The sequence below is a fragment of the Sander vitreus genome, chromosome 23, assembly GCF_031162955.1.
Source record: "Sander vitreus isolate 19-12246 chromosome 23, sanVit1, whole genome shotgun sequence".
Classification (NCBI taxonomy): Eukaryota; Metazoa; Chordata; class Actinopteri; order Perciformes; family Percidae; genus Sander; species Sander vitreus.
In genome coordinates this window covers 11,996,718-12,019,024 of record NC_135877.1, presented here as the reverse complement: position 1 = coordinate 12,019,024, position 22,307 = coordinate 11,996,718, and the positions used below count along the sequence as shown (strand labels likewise).

Below are 22,307 nucleotides of genomic sequence, written 5' to 3'. Positions count from 1 at the left end.
ACTTGTTAGCATGTGCAAAATGCTAACATGGCAACCGTAGAGAAATCCTGGAAGGTCAAGCTTTATGTTTGACTCTTAAAGGAAAAAGGGGTTAGCAGTTAGCAGCTCTGGTGCCCTTCAATACGAAGACTTAAAGTGAGACTAAAACTTTTGAAAGAGGAATTAACACACTTTCCTCTTACAAATGAAAAGTTAAGGTCATTCACAATAAAATGCACTCAATAGGTTTTGTTGCTACAGCCTTTTTTGATCTGGGATGACCAGTTAGGATATGCTGGCTAATGTTAGCTAACTTTAGATAGATATTTTAGTGTGTGTGTGTATATATATATATATATATATATATATATATATATATATATTTAGTTTTAAGCCAGACTAGATGGTTTTACCACATAGGGACAAGTCAGTTGTCTTTTATCAAAAAGCAGATTTTCAAATCCTTTTTTAAAATTGTTGTAACAATTTGGAAGTATTGTATTGTCCTTTAAATCTACACATAGCCAGAAATATTGGTACATATTATTTAGTTTGGATGAAATACATTGCGACGTCTGACTATTTCGTCTTTGTTGGGAATAATTGACCACTGTCAGTTCTTTTTTTATAAGCGATTCCTATATTATCTCATGATTTCCTAGTTATTCAAGAAAATATTGATACTTGTTTGAATAATGCCATGAATCTAGAGTTTCTCCCTAAAAATTGTGTCAGCACTTGGTGACTACAACAGGAAAAACACTACTTTAGCCCCGCTGTTTCTGTACAGTAACTTAGCATATGGACCCATTAAAAGCATCAGGTGTGTAAAACTAAAATGTCTTTATTCCTCAAGCGTTACATGATGAATAACCTGATTCAAACAAACAGGCATTTATTAATACTCTGCTTGCTATTGTAAAAAAAACAAAAAAACAATTTCAACTGAATCTGTAGTGTGACAGTGACAAAAAAGAAGAAGAATTCACAGCAGATAGCCAGCCATAACACTGTGGGCTACTCCCTCCATGCGTGTACTGTATGTAGTGTCATGGGTAAACGGTAAAAAATGCTTAATGTCCAAGTGCCTCATTACTTAAAGCATATGTATGTTCCATAATGATACAGACCTGAAAATGTCCTGTATTCATGCAGCGAGTCTCCTCTTTCAATATGTGCAAAAATATAACAAGACTCAAAACTCTGGAGCAAATTTACAGTCGACAGCAAATTAAGCTAAATATTCCAAAAAGAGCTTTCCTTGTTTTCTATCTTTGTTTTAAGAAAATATGAGTGCTAAACTAGGATCATTTGAATAAGTAAAAATAAACTAGAGAGCAATAGGGTATGAAAATATTTAACCCCCCCCCCCCGACGAACAATGAAGACACAACTGATAGAGGACTTGCGGTGACTAAGCCCACCCTTCAAACAATGACCAAAAGAAAACAAAAACATTCAAATCCAAGAGACAACTTGATGTAAAATTGCATGTTAATCTCGGGACTGGGAGCGTGAGAGTGACAGGGAGGGAACACGTGTGATGGGAGGCACTAGATATGAAGGATGGCGATGAAGAGTGACAGATGGAGGTGATGAACATCAAAGAGTTGTTGACGTGGGAGGAGGAGAAAGAGATGCAGAACGATGGAAAGAGCAGAACGCGGTTCAAATGAGATATGTGACATATCAGAGATGGAGCCAACGGAATAGAGACAGACATGGTTGAGAGATGAAGATACAACAACCTAAGATAATGAGAACGACAAACATTTACAGATTAAATGAGGTATTGCACAGATTAATAAAAGCATGAAGGCAACAAAAATATACAGCAAATTGATAGAACATTTACATTTAGAATTTTGAAATTAAAGATTTCTTTTTAGAAAGACAAAAACTATTTTAGTGTCATAATCATCCACGGGTTGGAGAGGAAAAGAAGAAAAGACACAAAATGTCGCTAGTCCTCCCATTCATCATCATCCTCAAAGTCCTCCTCATCTTCATCGTCGTCGTCCTCATCTGCAGAAGAGAAGAAGACATTCACATGAAGTGGACTGAAAACAGTTGAAAAGATGTTCTATCCTTTTAGAAATCAAAACAATGACACTGTCCAAAGCACTTCCGTTTCCAGGTAAAGTTAGCATGTACTTGCGGTAGCGAGAACTATAATATTAAATGTAATATTTTTCCGTCTGTTGAAGAGTAAACCTTCCCTTTTGTATCTTCTTTGAATCAATTTTAAGGGAAGAAAAGTCTCCTCCGCTGAGAGGCTTAAACTGGAGGGAAAAAAGGGAACCTGCGAGGTTGTTCGACACTAATGAGGAAGTGGTGAAAATCGGATTTGTATTTTGGAGACGGTGCGTCATCTGACAAGGAAATGACTCAAAGTCTGAGTCTCAAGCAACTGCTCCATTTTCAAAAAAGGTTGAAGAGGCAGGGCAAACTTCTCAAAGCACTCGTGCAGCGTTAACCTCAAGTCCCCAGCATCCACTCAAATTAATTGTGGAATAATCAGAGCTTATTGTAAGTCGCTTTGGACAAAAAGCATTTGCTAAGTAAATGTAATATCATGTTAAAGTATGGTAAGTTTTGAACTAATAACAGTATGTACACATTCCTGTGGATTTCTACTGTGCATGACAGGAGGCAGGAAAACAACGCTACAAGCTCGTTGAGTGGATGGTGAATGCTTGGTGAATGTATGCGTGTACCTGAAGAGTGAATAGCCTTGCTCCGTTTCTGCATCACCTCCATCAGGGCCCCGACGATGCCTGCCGAGGGAGCCGGGGTGGAAGGGGTCGAGTCGGTGTTGTCTTCCCTCTGTAAAGAAGACAGCACGGGTTAAAGCCCGGGATACACGTGAGTGCACATTTGATCGAGGCGTGCGTCGCGTAACCAACGAGTACTGACCGCTTTGAGTTGGATTCCTTGCCGGATTTGGTCCAGAAGTGCGTCTCTGCCGGTGTTGTTGGACACCGGCCTCTCTTTCTGTTCCACCTTCTTCAGCTGGGTGCCTTCTCTGATCTGACTAAGCAGTGCCGGCTTGCCGGTTGAGGGCAGACCGCTGTCCCCTCCATTAGCCTCGGTGGGCAGCGGAGGGGCAGGGGGCGGAGGGCCAGGGGGCGGGGGAGGAGGAGGGGGAGGAGGCGGTGCGCCGGTACTGTATGGAGTTGAGGATGAGGGAGGAGGTGGTGGGGGGGGCGCCGCATGAATTGAGGCATGGGCTGGTGGAGGGGGAGGCGGGAGAGAGCCTCGGCTGGGCGGGGGAGGCGGTGGAGCGGACATGCCCGGTCGAGATGGCGGGGGAGGAGGGGGCGCAGAGATGGGTGCTCTGGAGGGGGGAGGCGGTGGCGGGGCACCTCGCCCCCTGGCAGGAGGAGGGGGAGGAGGAGGGGCTGAGCTGTGGTGTGGGGGTGGGGGAGGAGGGCCGCCTCTGGATGGAGGGGGCGGGGGAGCTGGAGAGAAAACAAAAAAAATTTGGAAGTTAAAAAAAAAAAAAAAAAAGAGTCATTGTCATGTAGTCGTCATTACGCAGAGTTCACGGTGTTTATTCGGAGTTCACACTGCAGCCTCGAAGAACATCCAGATTTCATTCCATGTATTTTTTTAATAAGATAATTCCATGAAGGGACAGACTGAAGATCTGCATTGTCACAAAGGATTTCACAGCACATCTGTCAAAAAATGCTCATCAGTTTTCCAATTCTCGCTAGCGTCAAAGCATCATGCAGTTATACAATCCAGCCACTGGGGGCAGCCTTGTCGCATGTGTCTCATGTTAATGTCGTCATTTGAAAATCTGTGTAGGAATGCAGTCTCTCCGGTTGTCGACAGAGTCAAACACTGAACTTCAGAAACGGCAAAAACCTCACACGCTAATATAACTGAATTATTAAATCAATCCCACATAACATGCACAGTCTGTCACAGCAGATCATGCATAAAAACGTACCACTCCACCTGGGCGGACCTGGGGATAAAACCACCACACTAATTAGACTGTCTGATTTGTTTTTAAATCACCCTTTAAAAACATATTTCATAATGGCAAGTGTCCTGCAAAGTGTAGTTGACTGTGGACTTTGCAAAAGTTCGGGATCTTCTCTTTTTTTGTCCAAAGAAAAAAAATCTGGTCAATCCCCCCAATTCCTTTTTGCTACTATGACAGTAAACACATATTTTTGAAGGATAGAAGACAGTGTGTATTCCCAACAGTGCATCTGCCTCACCTTGTCTCCGTAGCTCATTTTTGACAGCTTCTACGCCTCCTTTCTTCTCAATGAAGTCGTAGATAACCTTCGAGGTCTCCTTGTCCTTCAGCTGAGCCTCGGAGATGCCGCACATATCAAACAGATTCTTCAGCTCTGGGTCCAAGTTATTTAGCTGAAGAAAGAAAACAGAGAATCTCATGCCTTATGTGTTAAGATCTGTGATGTGATTTCACTGGTTTTTAATCTGTATTTATGAGCTTTGCAGCTCAGTAACACATTACGTGACTGCAGTTAGGATTAGAAGGGACATTTGAAAAAGCAGGATTACACCGTTTGACACTGGCTGTTGGAAATCTGTTCGACCACATCAACTGGTTTATCCAGGAAAGACAGAGTCTGTGAGAGGTAACTTTCTTTTTCTCATTTGTGACGTTACACTGGCCTATGTGAAGACACTTTCAGATATGAAGATAGCTCAAAATGAGACCACAATGTCAGCCATTATGCTGCCACCTGGTGGAGTGGGGTAACACTACCAGGTTGGCACCCAGGAAGAAAAGGAGTTCTCATTAACCCAGGTTTGAGTGAGAGATCAAGCGAGAACAGATCTGGCCAGGGCCTTTTATAATTACGTGTTACAAAAGTTCCTCCTTCAACTGTTTTCGTTTTTCATATCGTGTTCTGTTGCCAGCAGAGATGATGAGAAGAGGAAGAGAAAGCCCCTAATAATACAGTATACTGGTGATTACATTGTGCCATTATGTCCTGTTTCTAGGTTCACTGTGCTAAATGCCACATCCTGGTGCAGTTACTGCTCTTGGCAGATTATGATCCTCATCTTCAGATTTTACTATAATACTTATTTCCTACAACAACTGGTCGCTGTTTATGTCCATTGTTACTGTCGTTCAAGTTGACCACAGCTGACGTGCTGTGTAAAAAAAACACAAACTTGATACTTTTTGGGGTGGATTATCACTTAAAAAAGGTGAGTGCTTTATCTACAGTATCTATGGTGTAAGGATAGAAAAGAAACAAGAAAACATTTTAGCTGGTAAGATTAAAAAATACATCCCTGGCTTATTTGTGAATCCACTTATTTGTGCTCCAGCTTTAAGCCCAACGATTTGAGAGGTGAGCAAGCTTTATGCAACTGACGTCACCCATTCAAATCAATCCTTGAAAGCATTGACTTAAAAAAAATAAATCATCTGAATTTCATCTTTTTCATTTCCTGACGGAGTAAGTCCTCTGACCTGCATGACATCATACTTATCATCCAGCATAATTATTGATGATGCTTTTTGGGAACGAGTCCGTGGATTATGCAGATGCAGGTTGATTCTCTTCCCTGCAAAATCTCCTTGTGTAACACTCCCGACGACTTGGCCGCGCAGCTCGGCTTAACATTTGGGAGCCGATATTAAATTTGAAAAATCTGTCTGGAAGAGGTATGGGTGACTGACAAACAGATAAACTAGGGGCCATGTTTTAAGACTATCCAGAGGTCACGTACTCCAACGTGTGCAGAGACATGCATACAAACACACATTAACATTACAGTTTTGCGTTGCACTTACATCAAAACCTGTATTCGGATCCCAACCGACGTGCCCGATGTGCCTGTGAGAGAAGCGGAAGAATGAGCATGTGAGATAACATAAAAGAAACGGAGAGGAGATGGCAGAAGCTATGTACAGTACATTTCTCCAAAAAAGAAAAAGAGAAGAGACACACAAGATGAGGTTTGTTAGACTGCTGCAAAATTTAAAAAAAATGTTTTTCCAGGTGGCCCATTGGTAACCTGCAGCATCTATAAAAGACTATAAGAGCTGCCACTGACTATTCCTGAAAGCACAGCACAGAGCTCCCTGCATTACCAATCATACTACACACTGTATAGGATTGGATTCTGAATAAAGACGGCCTAGATTAATTCCTCCACATTCACCAGGGCTTATATGGACGAGAGGAATATAAGACTCTGGGGCAACATGTCATATTGGAAACATGTACAATAAACTCAATGACCAACAGTCTTGTGCTGTCGGTTCATAGAGACAAATGTTTAATCTGCATTTGTATCCTGCATCTGTATCTCCATGGAATCACATTCAGATAGACAACCATACTGTCTGGCAGTATAAGGGCTTTGCTAAAGGATGAACTGTACAAGTGAGAATCAGGACCGCCGAGTTGTGGCCATTTCATTTTATCATGTAGCGCCACCTATAGGCTGAATGCCTTCAAGGTTTGCCGGATCACTCAAATTGGCATGTGTTTGACAGTTATAAAAGGGATGACAATGTTTATCCACCACCCAAACTGCACCCCACCCTACTGGTGCCTGTGCTGACTCACTGGAAGTTGCTCGGTGTGCCGATGTCTGCCTTGGTCAACCTCTTCTTCTTCGCCTTGCCCTTTTTCTCCCTCTTCTGGAAGGACGAGTGCACAATGTTGTTCACCTGAGAGTTGTTATGGTAACGCTGAACATTGCTGATCTCTGGGTTTTTGATGTCGACGGTAGCCATGGGCAACGTCGGGCCTTAAAAATAACAGAGAATAAAGAAAAGGGTGTATATAATACAGCCAATGTGGAATGCATGGAAGACAGTCAGTTTCATTAAAATATAGAGACAAAACCTTGTTGTGGGGTTTTCCACTACATCCCAAGGAGGAGTACTTTTTAAATGTTGAACCTTTTTCCACACAAAAAGGGCTACAAATGATATGTCTGGCATAATTGTGACAATGCTGGCATGTTAACTGAACATTTCATTCAAACAATGACCTTGGGTCCAAGTTGAATTCTAATCACGGGGCTTTTCAGGGCCAGCAGTGCTCCTTCAGTTGTGTAATCAGTTATTTAATAGCTATTACAGACTATGTTTGGCACAGAGAGGTCTGGCAATTTTATTTGGGTTTGTGGGTGTGAACATATCTTGGAATATATGTAACTGTCAGCTATGTAAATGAATATTATTTTATTTACTTAAAACCCTTACATATCCAGGAAAGTCTTATTGAGATTCACATCTGGCAGAAATAACAATGAGTTACCAAACAGCACAAATGGACAAAACAAAAAGCCATACAATCTCTGGGGGATGACCAAACATCACAACCCATTTTAACTGCAATGACGGAGAACAATATTTATGTTAACACAACAATGTAGAGAATGGGATAGATTACTTTTTTTTTTAATAAAATTGAATTGGACTGGGCACACGTGACCCAGATACACCCACGTCATTTAACTACACATGATAATGTGAACTGCTAACAAGCTATCAAATTGAGCAGACGCTAACAGTAACTCCACCGCAACGACCACCTCCAGCCAAACAACGGGCATTTCCAATCAACAATGAGAGGTACCAGTGCCTCAGCTGTAGAACATACCTTTAACACTCTCACTACATGGACTCTGGGGTCTTTTGCTGGGTGAGGGCGAGGCTGACCGGCTACGTCGCCTTCTCACCCTGTCCCAAATACACCCACCATCTCTTGCTCTGCAGGTGCTCATACTGACACCAAGGAGCATCTTGTTGACCAAGTTGTGAGCTGGCTCTTTCGGGGATACGGAGAGCTGAGCAGGCGGGTCGGGGAGCGATGGGTACAGTTCGTCCTGAGGGAGCACCAGGCAGTGTAAAGTGGACAGGCAGCTCCCTGGGCTCAAACCTCCACCTCTTACTGCTGCTCCTCCTCTTCTTCCTCCTCCTCCATTGCTGTCACAATTAAGTTCATCAGAGGGAGCAGACAGGAAGGTGGTGCAGAACATCATGGTAGCAGCTGACCGGGCATGAGCAATACGGCGAGAACAAGCTCAGATGGAGACACCAAGGAAGATCCTGGTTCAAACAAACGATTCAAATGTAGGTTTGTGGTTCAGAAACGGACTGAGAAGAAGGCTTTCTCAGTCAAGAAAGAAATATTGTCATCCTACAGGGACAGACTGCTTTGCCAAAAAGGTCAACTTCCTCTTTAATAGGACTTTGTAAGCAGGTAAAAAGCACAATCCACTTGTTGTCTCGTTTCAGAATTGATTCCAGTCTTCTCAGGGAAAAGGGTTTCTTCTTTGCTGAAACCTGAAAGTCAAGATGATTCCAAAGGTTTCCAAAACACGACCAAAACACCAGCGCAGTAAAATAAGACAACTTGTGACTGACTTGGTGCAACAGTTTGCTGAATTAATATCCTCATCAGACATCTGGTGGAGTTTACACGCATGCTGAGCTGTGACGGCAGACATCCAGCGATGCTATCAGAAGGGAGAAGAGCCAGCCAACACTTAGCCAGCCAGCCAAAGTTTACTCTTCCTCTTACATTCCTTCCATCACGGCAACAGTTTTCTTCTATGCAAATTATTCACCAAATTTCTCTTTCCCTGCTTTATCCGTCTGTCTGAGCTCTGCATATTTTGGAGCAGTTTTGCAAACATTTTCTATTCCCTTGACTTTCCATCTCAGCAGGGAGCACTGTCAGATTATCTGGCTCGGATTGGCTCGCTGCAAACATTTCTCCACCCACCTCCACTACCATCTCCTCCCTCTCCCTGCAAAAACACACAAATGGATCTAATCCCAGCAAATCATTCTGGATTTAGTGCTGGGTTTTACGTAACCATTAAAACCCAGCCATGCATAATAATCCCATGTTAATCTTGGGGGGGGGGAGAGGAGGACTGCAGAGCAATAAAGGAGAAAGAAGAAAGAAAATAATAAAATGAAGACATATTAAATAAGGGAGGGCCCAGAGGGCAGATGGGGACAAATGATGAGCAGGGGAGAGCTGGAAAGGGCAGCAAGAGAAAAGGGCAGAATAGATGGAAAAGAAAAAGAAAAGAAAAAAAAAAAAACAGACTGGAGATGACAGTAACAGAGCTATGATGCTGTAATGGGAAGTTAGAGTGAGACAGATGGAGATGGAGAGAAGATATTCCTGTGGGAGGACAAGGACCAATTCACACACAACAATGCACTTGTTCAGAAACTGAAACCATGCATGACAAATCCAAGATAGAAACTGGTAGAAACATTAATGCACGACAGTATAATTAGGCGCAGGTAAATGGAACGCATTCCTTTTTGAGGACACTTGACGATCTTAAAAACAGCGACATAAGAGAGAAATTATAATCTTGGGTGTAAATGAAGTCAACCATTATCCCAAAATGGTTTACAGCATGGCCTCATGCGCACACGCAGATATATTTATAAGCCAGCTGGGTCAAATCATGCTGTCGGTCAGTCCCAAACTGGCTCCCTCCTGTGTCATACGAGGCTGTCTGTCCACAAACACGTGGGCATATCCACAAAAGTATTCCATCTTTTTAATCATCAGACCACACTGAGCGAGGGTCGGGCCATGACGGGCACGTCGTTCACAAATCAAGACTCCACCACAGGACGCTGTAATGTTAGCTTAGACTGTGTGCAACTGCATTGTAATGGTGTTATGATCTATGTGCTTTCTTTAACTCCAGATTCCTGCATGATTCCATTCATTTTAAATATACACACATAATCTACACATTTCTAAGAAGTTCCCAACCCTGCATTAGTGGCTCTGTAAGCAACAACAACTGAACATCACAAGACTTTCACCGATACATATCTATCAAACTGCAATTATATAATGCCACTGCGGATTTAAGAGAAAGCTAAATGTTTTTCTGAAGAATTGTTTTTTAGTTGTTCCTGGAGCATTTTCACCTCCATCTACAATGAGTTTTTCCCGCTATGAGCAGCTCCTCCATTTCCTTTGTGCATTGCATTGTGGTATAGTAGTGTACATCATCAGCACACTCACACATCTAGTGTTTTTATTATGTATACTGACTGTTTTGTGTCCCTTTTTAAACACACCTGCTTAGAGTTAGTATGCTGTATTGAAATGGGACACAGCTGATGTCTTACTAGACAATGTAAATACATAGTTTGTTGACAGCTGTTGATTTAGTTGACAATAGGTGCAATTTAACTAGTCTGCGTTTGTATAATCAATCGTTGAGGTTTCATACATAGAATATGAACATACTTTTCACAATGTTAGGAAATCAAATACAGTCTTGTATTGTTGCCAAGTAGCACAAAAATCTGAATGATCCTGAAAGTTCAGCCATCTGACAACATACCAAACGGATTGACACAAATGTTGCCAATGCCGCCAGACACAGGTCTGATTATCTTCTGTTTATTTGTGAAGCTATCGGCAGTAAACAGTGGATAACATACCATTTGGAGGGTCGCGTCTTTTCTCTGTGAACACACAGACAAATGCAATCATTACAATCCTGTGCTCAGTAGTGGGTTGTTGTTAGTGAGAAGCGAAGATGTGCGCGTGAGTCAGAGTGCAGATGTACAAAGAGAAGAGAGTGTATTGGTTTGCAAGTGCGGAGCTCAGCGGGTGCATGTGGTGCACAGAACGGAAAGTTATTTGAAAAGATTGCTAAGCAAAGTGTTTGGTTAGCGTGTCACATGTTTATCTGTATTTTAAACCCCCAAAATCTCCTTACAGGCAGCGCTGCCTGGAAGGCACTAGGATTAAACAATGGTTAGGGTTAAGGTTAGGTGCCTTGAAGTCAACGGTCGCAGGCTGCCTTGAAGGAAACGTTAGGGGCTTAAAACACCATCGAGCGTGTCGCACACACTCTCGCACACACACAACTTTGTAGAGGACAATACACGTTTCTCCTTATCTCCCATAAAGTAATATAAAGAATATACAGTAACCGCTAATTAATGACATTGACAAACACACTTCAAACTACGGATGACTGGAGTTTTCCAATAGATGAAGGTCAGAAGAAGCCTTGAAGACAACATTAGGCACCCAATTAGGCAAAGGGGTGAAAAGGAAAAGATGAAAGAAGGATCCATTTGAGGGATCAGGAAATGACCGGCAGAAGAGGAAGGAGGAAGACGAACGGTCTTAATCAAGCATGTGATGATGAAAGTTAAAGCCTGAGTGCCACTAACACATTTAAAATTTGCATCTGTACGGCTTTACATCAACAATGTGTTCTCAATTGAATCCTCAGTCTGTGTGGCTCATTTCCTCAGTTAGATAAGATAGAAGTTATAATGCAAAACAAAACTTTGTAGGATTGCCTTCTAGTTTTGCACTCCCAAAGTCTAATTGTTGGTGCTGGATGAAAACCATGTAAATGTTAAGCACACTTTGTTTAACAAAACCACATTTCTTTAGTGCTATTTATGCATTATTCTCGTGAATAAAAAGGGCAAAATGGTAATATAATAGAAATCCCCATGTTCAATACATGACACGCCACCTCTGGATTATTAAATATTATGCCCATGAGAGATGAATTCCTTCTCACAGCTGCTCATTCATGTCTTTTGCTCATTTTAACCTGAAACTGTAGTGCCCCCCTTGGGCCAATCAGCATATTTCATTAAACCCCTGGGTGCAGTGTTGTGATGCATCCCTGAGGTTTTGCTAAAAAATCTGGTGGTGTCTGAGTTATCATAAACATTTGAAAGAAAACTGATCCAGAATCCTCCCGTTGACTGTAAGCGGTTTCTGTGACAAAGGCACAAACTGGCTGAAAGGTTTTATCACAGCACCAAAATTGAGAACATTTTGTAAAGATATATTTGAATGGTGAACAAAGATTGGATTTGTAGATGACCTTTCACTGAAAGACAGAATTGTTAAATCTTGTTGTTCTTTGACTCTGTAAATTCCATATGAGCACCTTAATGACTAAGTTTGAAAATGGGGATATGTGTAATCAAAGGTTCTAAGACCTGGGAAGAGATTGCAGATGATCAGAAGAAGAAGATCTGATAGTATAGTATATAGTAACAGACCAAGGCAAGAAAAACCCACAACCATTTTCAATACATGACACTCTGGTGAAGGACTGGTTTAAGACTCAAATGTTGGGCCCAAAATAACATCTCACATTCCAGCTGGAATACATTGTTGCATTCAGTCCCATGCCTCAGAATTCATTTTGTTCATGTATTGAAATTCAGAGCTTTTTTTTGACCCAGTTCTGTGTGGTTGAGTGCTGTAAATAATGACAAGTTTAGAAATTAAATTTGATCTTGTGCTCACACTGGTCAAGCCAAAACCTCTAATTGCACTTTTCAAAGACACACAAACCATTCCTAAATTGTTGCTAAATTCATTATTTTGAAAAACGTTCTAAACTTTTTATCCCTGTAGTAAAATGGTTTTACTTGAAATAAGATTTTTTTTTAAAGATGGAATATTTTAAACACAAGATAAAAAAATGTGCTAAACGTGTCATTTTTTTCAGCAAGTTAGGTCAGTAGGTACAGTAGCTTTGTAGGCATGTCGGCAGCAGGAGTAAGTTGGTACCCGATTTCCTCTGTCTTCTCCCAATAAGATCTGTTACGTGGCTACGAAAACGCTTGGTCTCCTCCTCACTGGCAAAGTTCAGACCCACTTGGCATGTCTGTAAACACAGAACAAAGTGATACAAATACATTTGTAAAGTCAATTTATTTCTTGTCAAGTGCCAACTACTACCCACCTAACTACCTCATATCCTTGATGGAATTTCTGAATGTGCATACAGTCCCAGTCTTATCACCAAAATCAGCAGTCCCACATAACTCGTGGTCAGCTGGAGTCTGAGCCACAGTACCCTCCAACTAAGATGTTTGCTCCACAAATACAAGTGTCACAAGAAGTGCTTTAGATGACATAAAGTTAGGATGTTTTACAAACAATGTTTGACATGATGGGAATAGATGTCAAATTGTCTTTTGGTGGGCAAACCTGGAATTTGGCTAACACATGCTTCTCATGGCAGTTTACCAGTAGACTTTCTGTATAGACATTTTGAAGAATTATTAAAAAAAAAAAAAACTGTAGCAAACTTAAAACAAAATTATCTCCATTAATAACCAGTTTTGAATCTGTTTCAAAGTTGTTTTTTTTGTGCTTTTCAAAGCTGGTTCCTGAAAACACAATTTGGACCTACTAGGCCCATTGTGAATGTCAGTGCAGGTGTGTAGTGTTTACAACGTGGCAGACGGGTGCTTTTTGTTTGGCTGAACAAACAGAGAAACACTTGTGAAACAGGTTTAAATTTACTTTACAAGTGACCCAACATTTTTTGCACCACTTAGATAGAAGTGTCTTTGAGAAAATGTCTTTAAAAGCAGTGGCTATAGTCGCTTTTCCATTACGTGGTACCTGCTCGACTCGCCTCGACTCTACTCGCCTTTTTTGGTTTTCCATTACGAAAAAAAAGTACCTGGTACCTGCTAACAGGTACTTTTTTTAGTACCACCTCAGTCGAGGTTCCAAGCGAGCTGAGGCGAGCCGAAAAGGTGACATAGTTTCGCCAGCTGTGTTTTTTTTTTTGCTGCCTCCAGCTTCATTTGAAACTAAATGTGTCTTCTGGCTGTGGCAACAACAACACACCTTCCACGTTCTGTGTGTCGCGTTAGGTCACGGCAGTTTCCTGCGGCGCCGCTTGTTTTACAGTTCTGCGGAGGCTCCAGGCAGAGCTTTCGCCGTAGCCTACGTACACACACACATGGCCGGCTCGACGCACGCACCAGCGCACAAGTATAACCATCAGGCCACTTACATAGTATACGGCGAAAGCTCTGCGTGGAGCCTCCACAGAACTGTAAAACAAGCTCAAGTGGCCTGATGTTTATACTTGTGCGCTGGTGTTTGCGTCGAGCCGGCATATAACGACCAGCCACGCTGAGGCGGTACTAAAATCTGCAATGGAAAACAGACGCACAGTGTGTCGAGTCGAGCAGGTACCATGTAATGGAAAAACGCTTAAGTGTTGTCAATTTGACTTGCTAAGTTTTCATTTAAATATTCGGTTTCTTTGATGATGGTTTTCTCAATGACATGTCTCTTATGTACAGACCTTGACTGCATGAGAGGCAGACACTGAGGTTATCTTAAACAATACTGCTTCCCTCTCCAGCTACATGTTCATGAATACATATGAATCAACATAAATATAACAATAAAAAAAAAAAAAAAAAAAAGTGTTCGTCTACGACCAAGTCTGGGTGCTGACCTAGAATACAGACGATCAGAAATAACAAGAGAAAGCAGCCGAGAAGGAAACTCACATCTCCAGCAAATGTGATGAAGTAAGGTTTGGGGAGGTAGATGCTGAAGTTGTTGTACAGCTCCTGTTCAAACATCATCTTACCATCCTGTGGAAAAACACAAAGACCAGGTTGAATAAATGAAATTCAATAAATACAAATTATACCTACCTATATTACAACAGACCGCTTAATGCTATAGGTCTTAAATGAGCCGACATCCCACAGATTCTACTGTGCGGCTATAAAAAAAAATAAGGTTGTCATGAATATCCAATGGCGGTGCGCCATGACTGGATATTAGTTGTGGTTGAGTATGCATCATCTGCCAGCTACTACAGTGCAGAACCACAATGATGTGACTCATCAATGTGCAGAAGCGCTCGCTGCTTTGTATTTACTTACCTTGATGTCCAAGACCCTGATGAAGTAGGATCGTAGGGGGTTGTCTTTGACCAGACAGGCCACTCCGCAGCATCTCTTGGTCCAGCTGGAGTTCCTATCTGCTGTGAACACCTGGACCACTGCTGAAGACAATGACTAGAGAGAGAGAGAGCGGGGAGGGAGGGAGAGAGAGAGAGATAGTCACACTTATCCTGTGTTGCTTAATGGATATTACATAAGCAGTGTGTTTTTGTAGCCATATAAATGTATCTCACAGTGGTTTTAAGACAGCACACCACAAGATGGTAATGAAATAAAATGCATACTGTACTAACAGAATATAAATAGATTGTTTCTTATTAAACTAATAAACTGATTACAACTTAATGTAGCTTGAGTAACAATGTGGGCTTCAAGGTTTTTGTTAACTAATCATCTATTTAAATCCGTCAAGCCTGTGTTTGCAAAACTCCAGATCTGTGAGCGGCGATGCTGGTGATAGAGCACTGCATCAGTCTGTGTGTACAGTACAGCATTCCACCGAGGTTCAAAAAGATCACATCGGCCACTAAATCCCCGAACTCCTTGGTCAGTGAGGTGGCAATGACTTCTTTTCTATTTCCAATTCATTTATGGATCCTTGCCTCCTCTGTGCTACTTTCTCAGGCCCATCACTCAGATATTAAGTAAAGCCCACCATCTTTAAGGATGTTCCAAATGGTAAAATGTTTGGGAGGAGCCAATAATCAAGAAGTGCATGCTATGCGCATCTGGCAAAATTAGGAGTTGCCTTTTTTTTTTTTTAACGAGATATATTGTACATATTTCAGAACAAAGCCATATTGCCTTAGAAATACCAAGTGGCCTGTCATCGGCTTGTATTTAGGCAGAACTCAAAACTCAATGTCTTGCAGAAACTGGACTCATCATGCACTGAACAATAATCCTAACATGATACATGATAGTTGTTGTAACATGCTGTGTGCTTTCCAGCTGCAGGCACTGCGAGATATGAAAGGATAAAAGGAAGCAATGAGGGGAGATCGACAAAGGTGCAGCTTTGTGGCACTGTTGTTAACACAGCATTTTGCAGAAATAGTTTCTGAACAAATGTGGTTAAATCCTCGAGTTGCCCCGACCTAAATCTCAAAGAAAATCAGTGGCATGATCTAAATACAGCTGTTCACACATGTTCTTGAACTCAACTGCCTGCGCTTGAGTCTGTCTCTTTCATAATATAGGCCTAAATGCACAAACAACAACAAGAGCACATTTCAAAACACACACACACTTTTTTTTTATCATCATCATAACTAGTTTAAGACTCTGCTTTAAACGTTACATCATCAGTATATACACAAACATATGTGTAGTTTAGTTGTGTAACGCTGGGGAAGCAGTGGGGTTAAAGACAAAGACTGTCAGTCTGAGACTTAACTGCCTAATGACACACACACCCCCCCACACACACCCACACCCAAAGATCAGACTCCCACAGGTTTAACAGGTTGCTGCAGGGGTTCACTCACACAGAGGGGTCTGGGTTCACAGTCATTACCACACAGATAAAAGCAATAGCACCTACAAGGCAAATGCCTGGTGATCTCCTGGGCCTATTCAACTCAATAGTTCCAGGAACTACTGCAATCTTTAAGATGACATACCGAGCCCTTGTGTTGCTTGTTGTAATTTAGTGTTGTGTAAATGTGATGTTTGAATGAAACAGATGTGCAGAGGCAGAAAAGCAGCAAGACACTTGCTCGTTTGTAGACTGGGCGGGAAGTCAGCAACAGTACAGTTGTAGATTCAACTTCAATAACATTAGAAATTCCTGTCCCTAGTCCTAATATTGAAAAAGGTTTTGACCAGCCAGAAAACCTCAGGACAATAAACTCCACCACAAGGCTACTTTTTGAGTGAAGGAACCACAATCCAGGAACCAAGACTTAAACGAAGTTCAGAAACTGCAGGTAAAGTTTCTGAGATGCTACAAAGGTTCCTGAAAAACATGTCTCTCCAGCAGGACTAATGAGACCTGATCATAACGCACCACAGCTCTTCATACAGGGAGTTGGGTTTTGTAGCAACGTTGCATGACTAACTATTAATCTGCACACAACACAGGCAACATGAGGTAACAGAATAACACGAGCACATGCAGAGGAGCCGTTACACACCATAGTGATGGCGTGTGAATCTGAGTGTAACCTCGCAGAAGGAATTATGCTGCAGAACATCAGCCTATCAGTGTATTCTCCCACAATATTGATTTCAATTGTATAGCTCAGTCCAACTACTAGTTGACAAGCATGCAACTTAACCCAGCATTAACATGACTTAAAAACTATGTTGTCAGAGAGGCAATTTGTATTTTAGCACTGCATGTAGAAGATATTCATATTCATACAAAACATTTAGCTTCTTAGCAGCATTACAGCTCGTTTGTTAGGATTTGGATCAGAAATTCTGAAATCTGAAAAATATGATAATATGAATTCTACTTCATGATGGAATTTCTTTGTAACAATGGCTGTAATGGTGTCCAGGCTCTGAGGCTTTATCTGCCCAATGGAGCGCTGATTGTTCCTGACAGGGCCAAAGGCTGCAGGAAGTGGAGCTCCGTCTATGGCGTCATCAAAACCCGACAAAAAACACTCACTCTTACATTCACACTCTCTAACGGATACATTCTCTGTCTCTTATGGACTTGTTCTCCAACACGCTCAGTTTCTACATAGTTCCATTACAATGATGAAGCCAGGGTTTATTCCTGTTTAGAGGATTTGTTGGCGCCCCCCAAAGAGGTTTTAACCAGCCCCAAAGGAAAATCACCAGCAACAAAATGACAAAAATTGAGAATAAAAACAGCAATTGAACAACCGTTTGAACATATACTTGAATATGAGAGCTAATCTCAGTTTTATCTCCAGAGTCAGGCTGTACCAAACCCTCCCATGATTTATTTAAATATTAATATTATTTTAACAAGTTTTGTTAATTGGGGTTTTATTTACTCATGCATAATATACATTTTTGTTTATCAAATTGTCAGAAATAACAGGAAAATGCATAGATTTCTGTCAAATAAGGTAACACAGACTCATTGCCTTTACTGTACGCGGACCGATCATGCTTACTGCCTTGCGTACTTCCCCAAAAAAAATAAGTCTGTAATTAACTATTTGTTAAAGGGGTGGAAGCTGTGTTCAAAGTCATAAGGTTTTAACCATTTATGAAATAAGGACAACATTAATAGTTAGATATGAGAAATACAGCACAGAAAATTGTAAAATATACATGTTCACACAGCATTTTGTGAAACGCAAATTATCAGGCCTAATTGTGAACAAAATATTTGTGAAATGAGGAGGTTGCAACTACTGTCTCTATGCAGCGAGTCTAGAAACTGCCTTGAAGAAGGCAGAGTTTTACTCTGATTGGATTAAAAAGAGCCTGGACATTGAGGTTGTGTTTGCAAAAACTGCTCACTTATGTCCTCCTTGCTTTCTGCAGTGTGAACTATAGCTGACGTTCTAATTTGAATGTCGTCCGTCAGCCATTTGGTCAAGCTGTTCCATATTGGCACAAATTAGGCCCCATTACACCTCTTCACAAGCTCTTCCGGAGAGAAAGCGACTAAAAAGATTGGAAGGAGTGGGAAGAAAAACAAGAAAGGATCAGTGGCTGACGCAGTGAGGGAAAGAAGAGGGACAAAGGGAGAGTGTAGATGTAAAAGAGGAGGGAAGTGATGTACAGTAAGAAAAAAGAACTTTGGAAGAGATGCAAAAGCGGGTTTGAAGAAGGGCTGAAAGAGAAATAGGAATGGCAGAAAAGGAGGGATATGAGCAGATGACATAAAATGGGCAAATGTGAATGAGACTAAAAGAGAGAAAGAATGGCAAGAATGAGGGTAAAGTGGGGGAAAAGAGGAGTCATGTTCCACTTCTCCAGCACAAAAACACCAAAGGAGGCCGACCACGGGACTTCCTGTAGGACGGGACTGCTGATCAGGCAGTCTACACAGACACACAGACACACACACACACACACACACACACACAGTGTGAATTGGACCCCTTCCACCTCTTGCCCAGTCAGACAGTGTTGCTGATGGTGAAAGCAGCAGAAGGAATACCAATGAGTAAAACTAATGAGTAAGACCACTGTGTATGTACCTGTATGGGTTCCTTTTTCTTGATGCACATGTGTGGCGGCTAAATTATTCAGACAATCATAATGCAGGTTGAAACATTTGCATGTGATTCCTAAAATATGATGTAAGTTACACAACAAACCATAAATGTCATGATGTGTATGCTCTATTATGTATGTTTCTTTGGAAAAATGTAAGATTCAAACAATGTCTGATCTCACAAATCAGTGTCACTAATTTATTACACACACACACACATCACAATATAAAGAAAGAAAATGAATCAATTTATTTCTTAATGATTTGAATGGACACTTGCCTCGCCGTAGGGTCATGGAATCTTTTCGTGGCGATAGACCGCCACGGTCCAAGCAACAGGCAAAAAAAAAGATAGCCGCGGAATTTGTCGTGTGGGCAATTTTAATTCGATGTCAGTAGAGCAACAATACAAAAGACAACTCCCGAAACAATGCTGTGCAAAAAAGGTTGCCCTTTGTATCACTGTCGAAAATAAAATCTCCTTCTTTACTGCTAAGATTTGAAACAGACACACAGGCCAGGAGAGCTCAGCTAATTTCAAAGAATTAGCTAGTATACAAACAAGCCTTTTACAGCTAGAATAAATCAAGTCTAATTCACCTGCACGGAGCCAACTAATAGCTCTGCATCTTAGAAAGCACAAAAAAAAAAAAAAAAAAAGAAGTAAAGGTGACTCTGTGATTCTTACATTTTCTGCATAATAAGTACATTAAATAAGGCACAATCACTCAGCCAGCCTCAAAATCACTGGTGGGCATTCTAATTAGACTAGTGGGGGGAGACAGACAATGTCTGTCTCCTCCAATCTCTCTCTCCCACACACATACACAGTCTGCCTCTCCCAAACTCTCTCTGCATGCAAAGACGTGTACTGACATACAAGAGCGTAGGACTGTGAGGAATGTTCCTGATTCCATGTCTCTGTCACATGCTGAGTGACACATTTGCCAGAATGCCAGAGGAATGTCGTCATTGGATTTTTAAACAGGTTATAGAGTGTAGGAAGACATGCCTCAGAAACTTGCAAAGGAGGAGGCAGGGCAGCCCACCATGTGATCACATACAGGTCTGACGTAATGTGCCATGGGTGAGGTAGCCTTTCAAAAACATGGGTACACACAGAGAATCCTCACACACAAAGAGCATGACTGGTTCCCTGCAATGAGGTGATTATTATATATTATATAATATTGGGTTCAACATCCCGTTTGGGTCATAGTCTACACACTAGGCAAGAGAAATGCAGATATGTACACTTTTGTCTCCCGCCTGCGTGTGTTAAACACATCGCCTCTTGGACTGACCCATATCTATAGAGCAAACTTGGCTATGCTATGCCAAAAACACAGTTGTACTTTACTTTAATTATCTGACACCTTGACTTTAAACATGTCTTATCTGTAAAGGCTATCAATGACAGGTGAAGGTGTGACATTCTTTCCAGCTGATATCACTGGGTAACAGTCTACTTAGCTGCTATGGTCAGGGGAATGATACAATTTTCAAATTGTGACAGAATAACTGTGTTGCTAAGAGGAAATTGGAAACGATCTCCCACCCTGCTTCTCATTGTAGGCCTTCTGACCACACACCTTCTTCAGGCTATAGGCTGATTTAGCAACAACCCTCATTGCTGAGAGCACCCAACTTTACAGTGAAAGGCTTGCAAGTTTCATTACTACATTAAGAATGTTGGTGAGACAAAGGGTCAAAACTGTTCTATGTCTGCTGGTCGCAAGATACACAACACTGCAAGCCACAGTGCCCATCAGAGTATGCATCTGCATGTGCATTACTATATTAAGCCTACATACTGTCTACCATTCAGTCCAATTTCCTATTTAATTGTATAGGACAACCAGAATATGGATGTGAAACTACTAACCACCAGCTAAATGCAAGCAAAAAAGTGGGAGTCAAACATTAAAGCCACTCTGGAAGGCAAACATCTTCTATCTGATGCCCCAGAGTGTGTTAATATTAGTTTTACCTGCTCCAATTGTTTACATAGTTGATTAATATTTAGATTTAACAGCCAGTGGGTATGGTTGACTAATAGGAAAACGGGGAAACATCCTGTCCTGCATGATCATAAAGATGAAAAAGCAAACATATAAAAGAAATATGAGATTAAGATATGTTATTGATGCAGCTCTGTAAATGTCTTTCATAAAATGTGGCTACAATCTACTGGGAATGGGGCTATGTAGCTACAGACACAGTGCACAAGGAGAACATAAAAATGACTCAGCTGAATTCTACACGTGTTACGTAATACCATACTCAATCATCTCACAATATTGAGTCGTGACAGTGCACTACTCATCTTGACTGCCACACTTGTGCTACAGCAGGCTACTCCTACTGCCTTCTCCTTAAGATTTTGTGACTAAAAAGTCTTGCATTAGGGAGGACTTTTAGCTAGTCAGCGTTGTCCTCAACCAAGTCTGATGGGCACATTCTTCTCTTTCTTCCCGAAAACAACCAAGATCCAGCTATGTTATGTAATGCCAGTGCAAAATCATTGCTTCGCGCTGATGGATTTAACAGCTCCAATAACCCCGACAATTAACTCCACTCTGCCAAATGCTAGGCTTAGTGCAGTCAGGCTAGGTGACAACGGAATGTCAGGATTCCCTGGATGATTTCAGGTGTGACAAGCTTAAAGTTAAGGGCGTACCAGCGGAGGCCGAGGGCTGGAATGAAACTTGCTGTTGCCTAAATGTCACCGTCCCAAACGGGACGTTGAACCCAGTCGTTCGCTCCCAGCCCTCCCTCGTCGCCTCTGCTGTCAAAACAAACCAACCTCTCGAGTTAGAAGTCTTAAGTGTTTCCCAGGGAAACATACACGTTACCTGCGAAATCACAACATAAAACTATAGGTCACAAACACACCGTTACACCTCAGCTATTGCCTTATCTCCCGTCTCGGGACAGGAAACACGGTGCAAGTTAGCTGCATTAGCTTTTTTTTCTTAGCCAGCTATCGTACAACAATTTGATGGAAAACAACTTACCATGCATTTCCTGCCAAGGTAATTGAAAAGGGATTCATTTTCCTGCGGTGTTAGTAGTATCGAACCGACATTTGTTAGCCGCCGTTGTGACGGATGTCCACTCATTATTAGAGATCAATTTATAAAGTCTGCAACGACTGTAACTCGTTATATGAGATCCAAAAAGATACATAAACAATCCCTCGGTCATCCGTGGCCTTCCTTCGATCCCCTTACACCGGTTTGATTTATCCCGGAGGTCCGCAAGACTGGGGTGCCAAAAAATGTATGCCGTTTAGGGATGCACTGCGACGCCCCGCTCCTCTTTACAATAAGGTCAAAATTGCAGCGACTGAGCAAAGAAGGAAAACGGCAAAAAGTTTCCTGGGAAGTCCGTCCGCCAGAGAGCCCAGAGCCAGTTCCATCCAACATGGCAGTGTAAGGACGAATCCAC

The 22,307-nt window shown here is 41.7% G+C and overlaps 1 protein-coding gene across 1 annotated transcript; it reads right to left on the bottom strand.

Moving 5' to 3' along the window:
• Positions 1-1,783: 1,783 nt before the first annotated feature.
• LOC144537720 (actin nucleation-promoting factor WASL-like) lies at positions 1,784-22,307 on the bottom strand. The gene is made up of 11 exons (XM_078281568.1): positions 21,875-22,307; positions 14,687-14,821; positions 14,303-14,389; positions 12,552-12,648; positions 10,436-10,459; positions 6,558-6,741; positions 5,777-5,819; positions 4,215-4,368; positions 2,896-3,440; positions 2,697-2,805; positions 1,784-2,004 (listed from the first exon to the last, which is right to left on the bottom strand). Exons 1-11 carry the CDS (start codon positions 21,977-21,979, stop codon positions 1,943-1,945), a joined length of 1,545 nt encoding a protein of 514 aa, XP_078137694.1. The 5' UTR covers positions 21,980-22,307; the 3' UTR covers positions 1,784-1,942.

Coding starts and splice junctions, on each gene's coding strand:
- LOC144537720 (XM_078281568.1), bottom strand. CDS start 21,979: ATGAGTGGACATCCGTCACAACGGCGGCTAACAAATGTCGGTTCGATA. Junction 6,742..10,435: donor AAGACGCGACCCTCCAAATG/GTATGTTATCCA, acceptor GTTATTTTTAAG/GCCCGACGTTGCCCATGGCT. Junction 5,820..6,557: donor GGCACACCGAGCAACTTCCA/GTGAGTCAGCAC, acceptor CTTCTCTCACAG/GCACATCGGGCACGTCGGTT.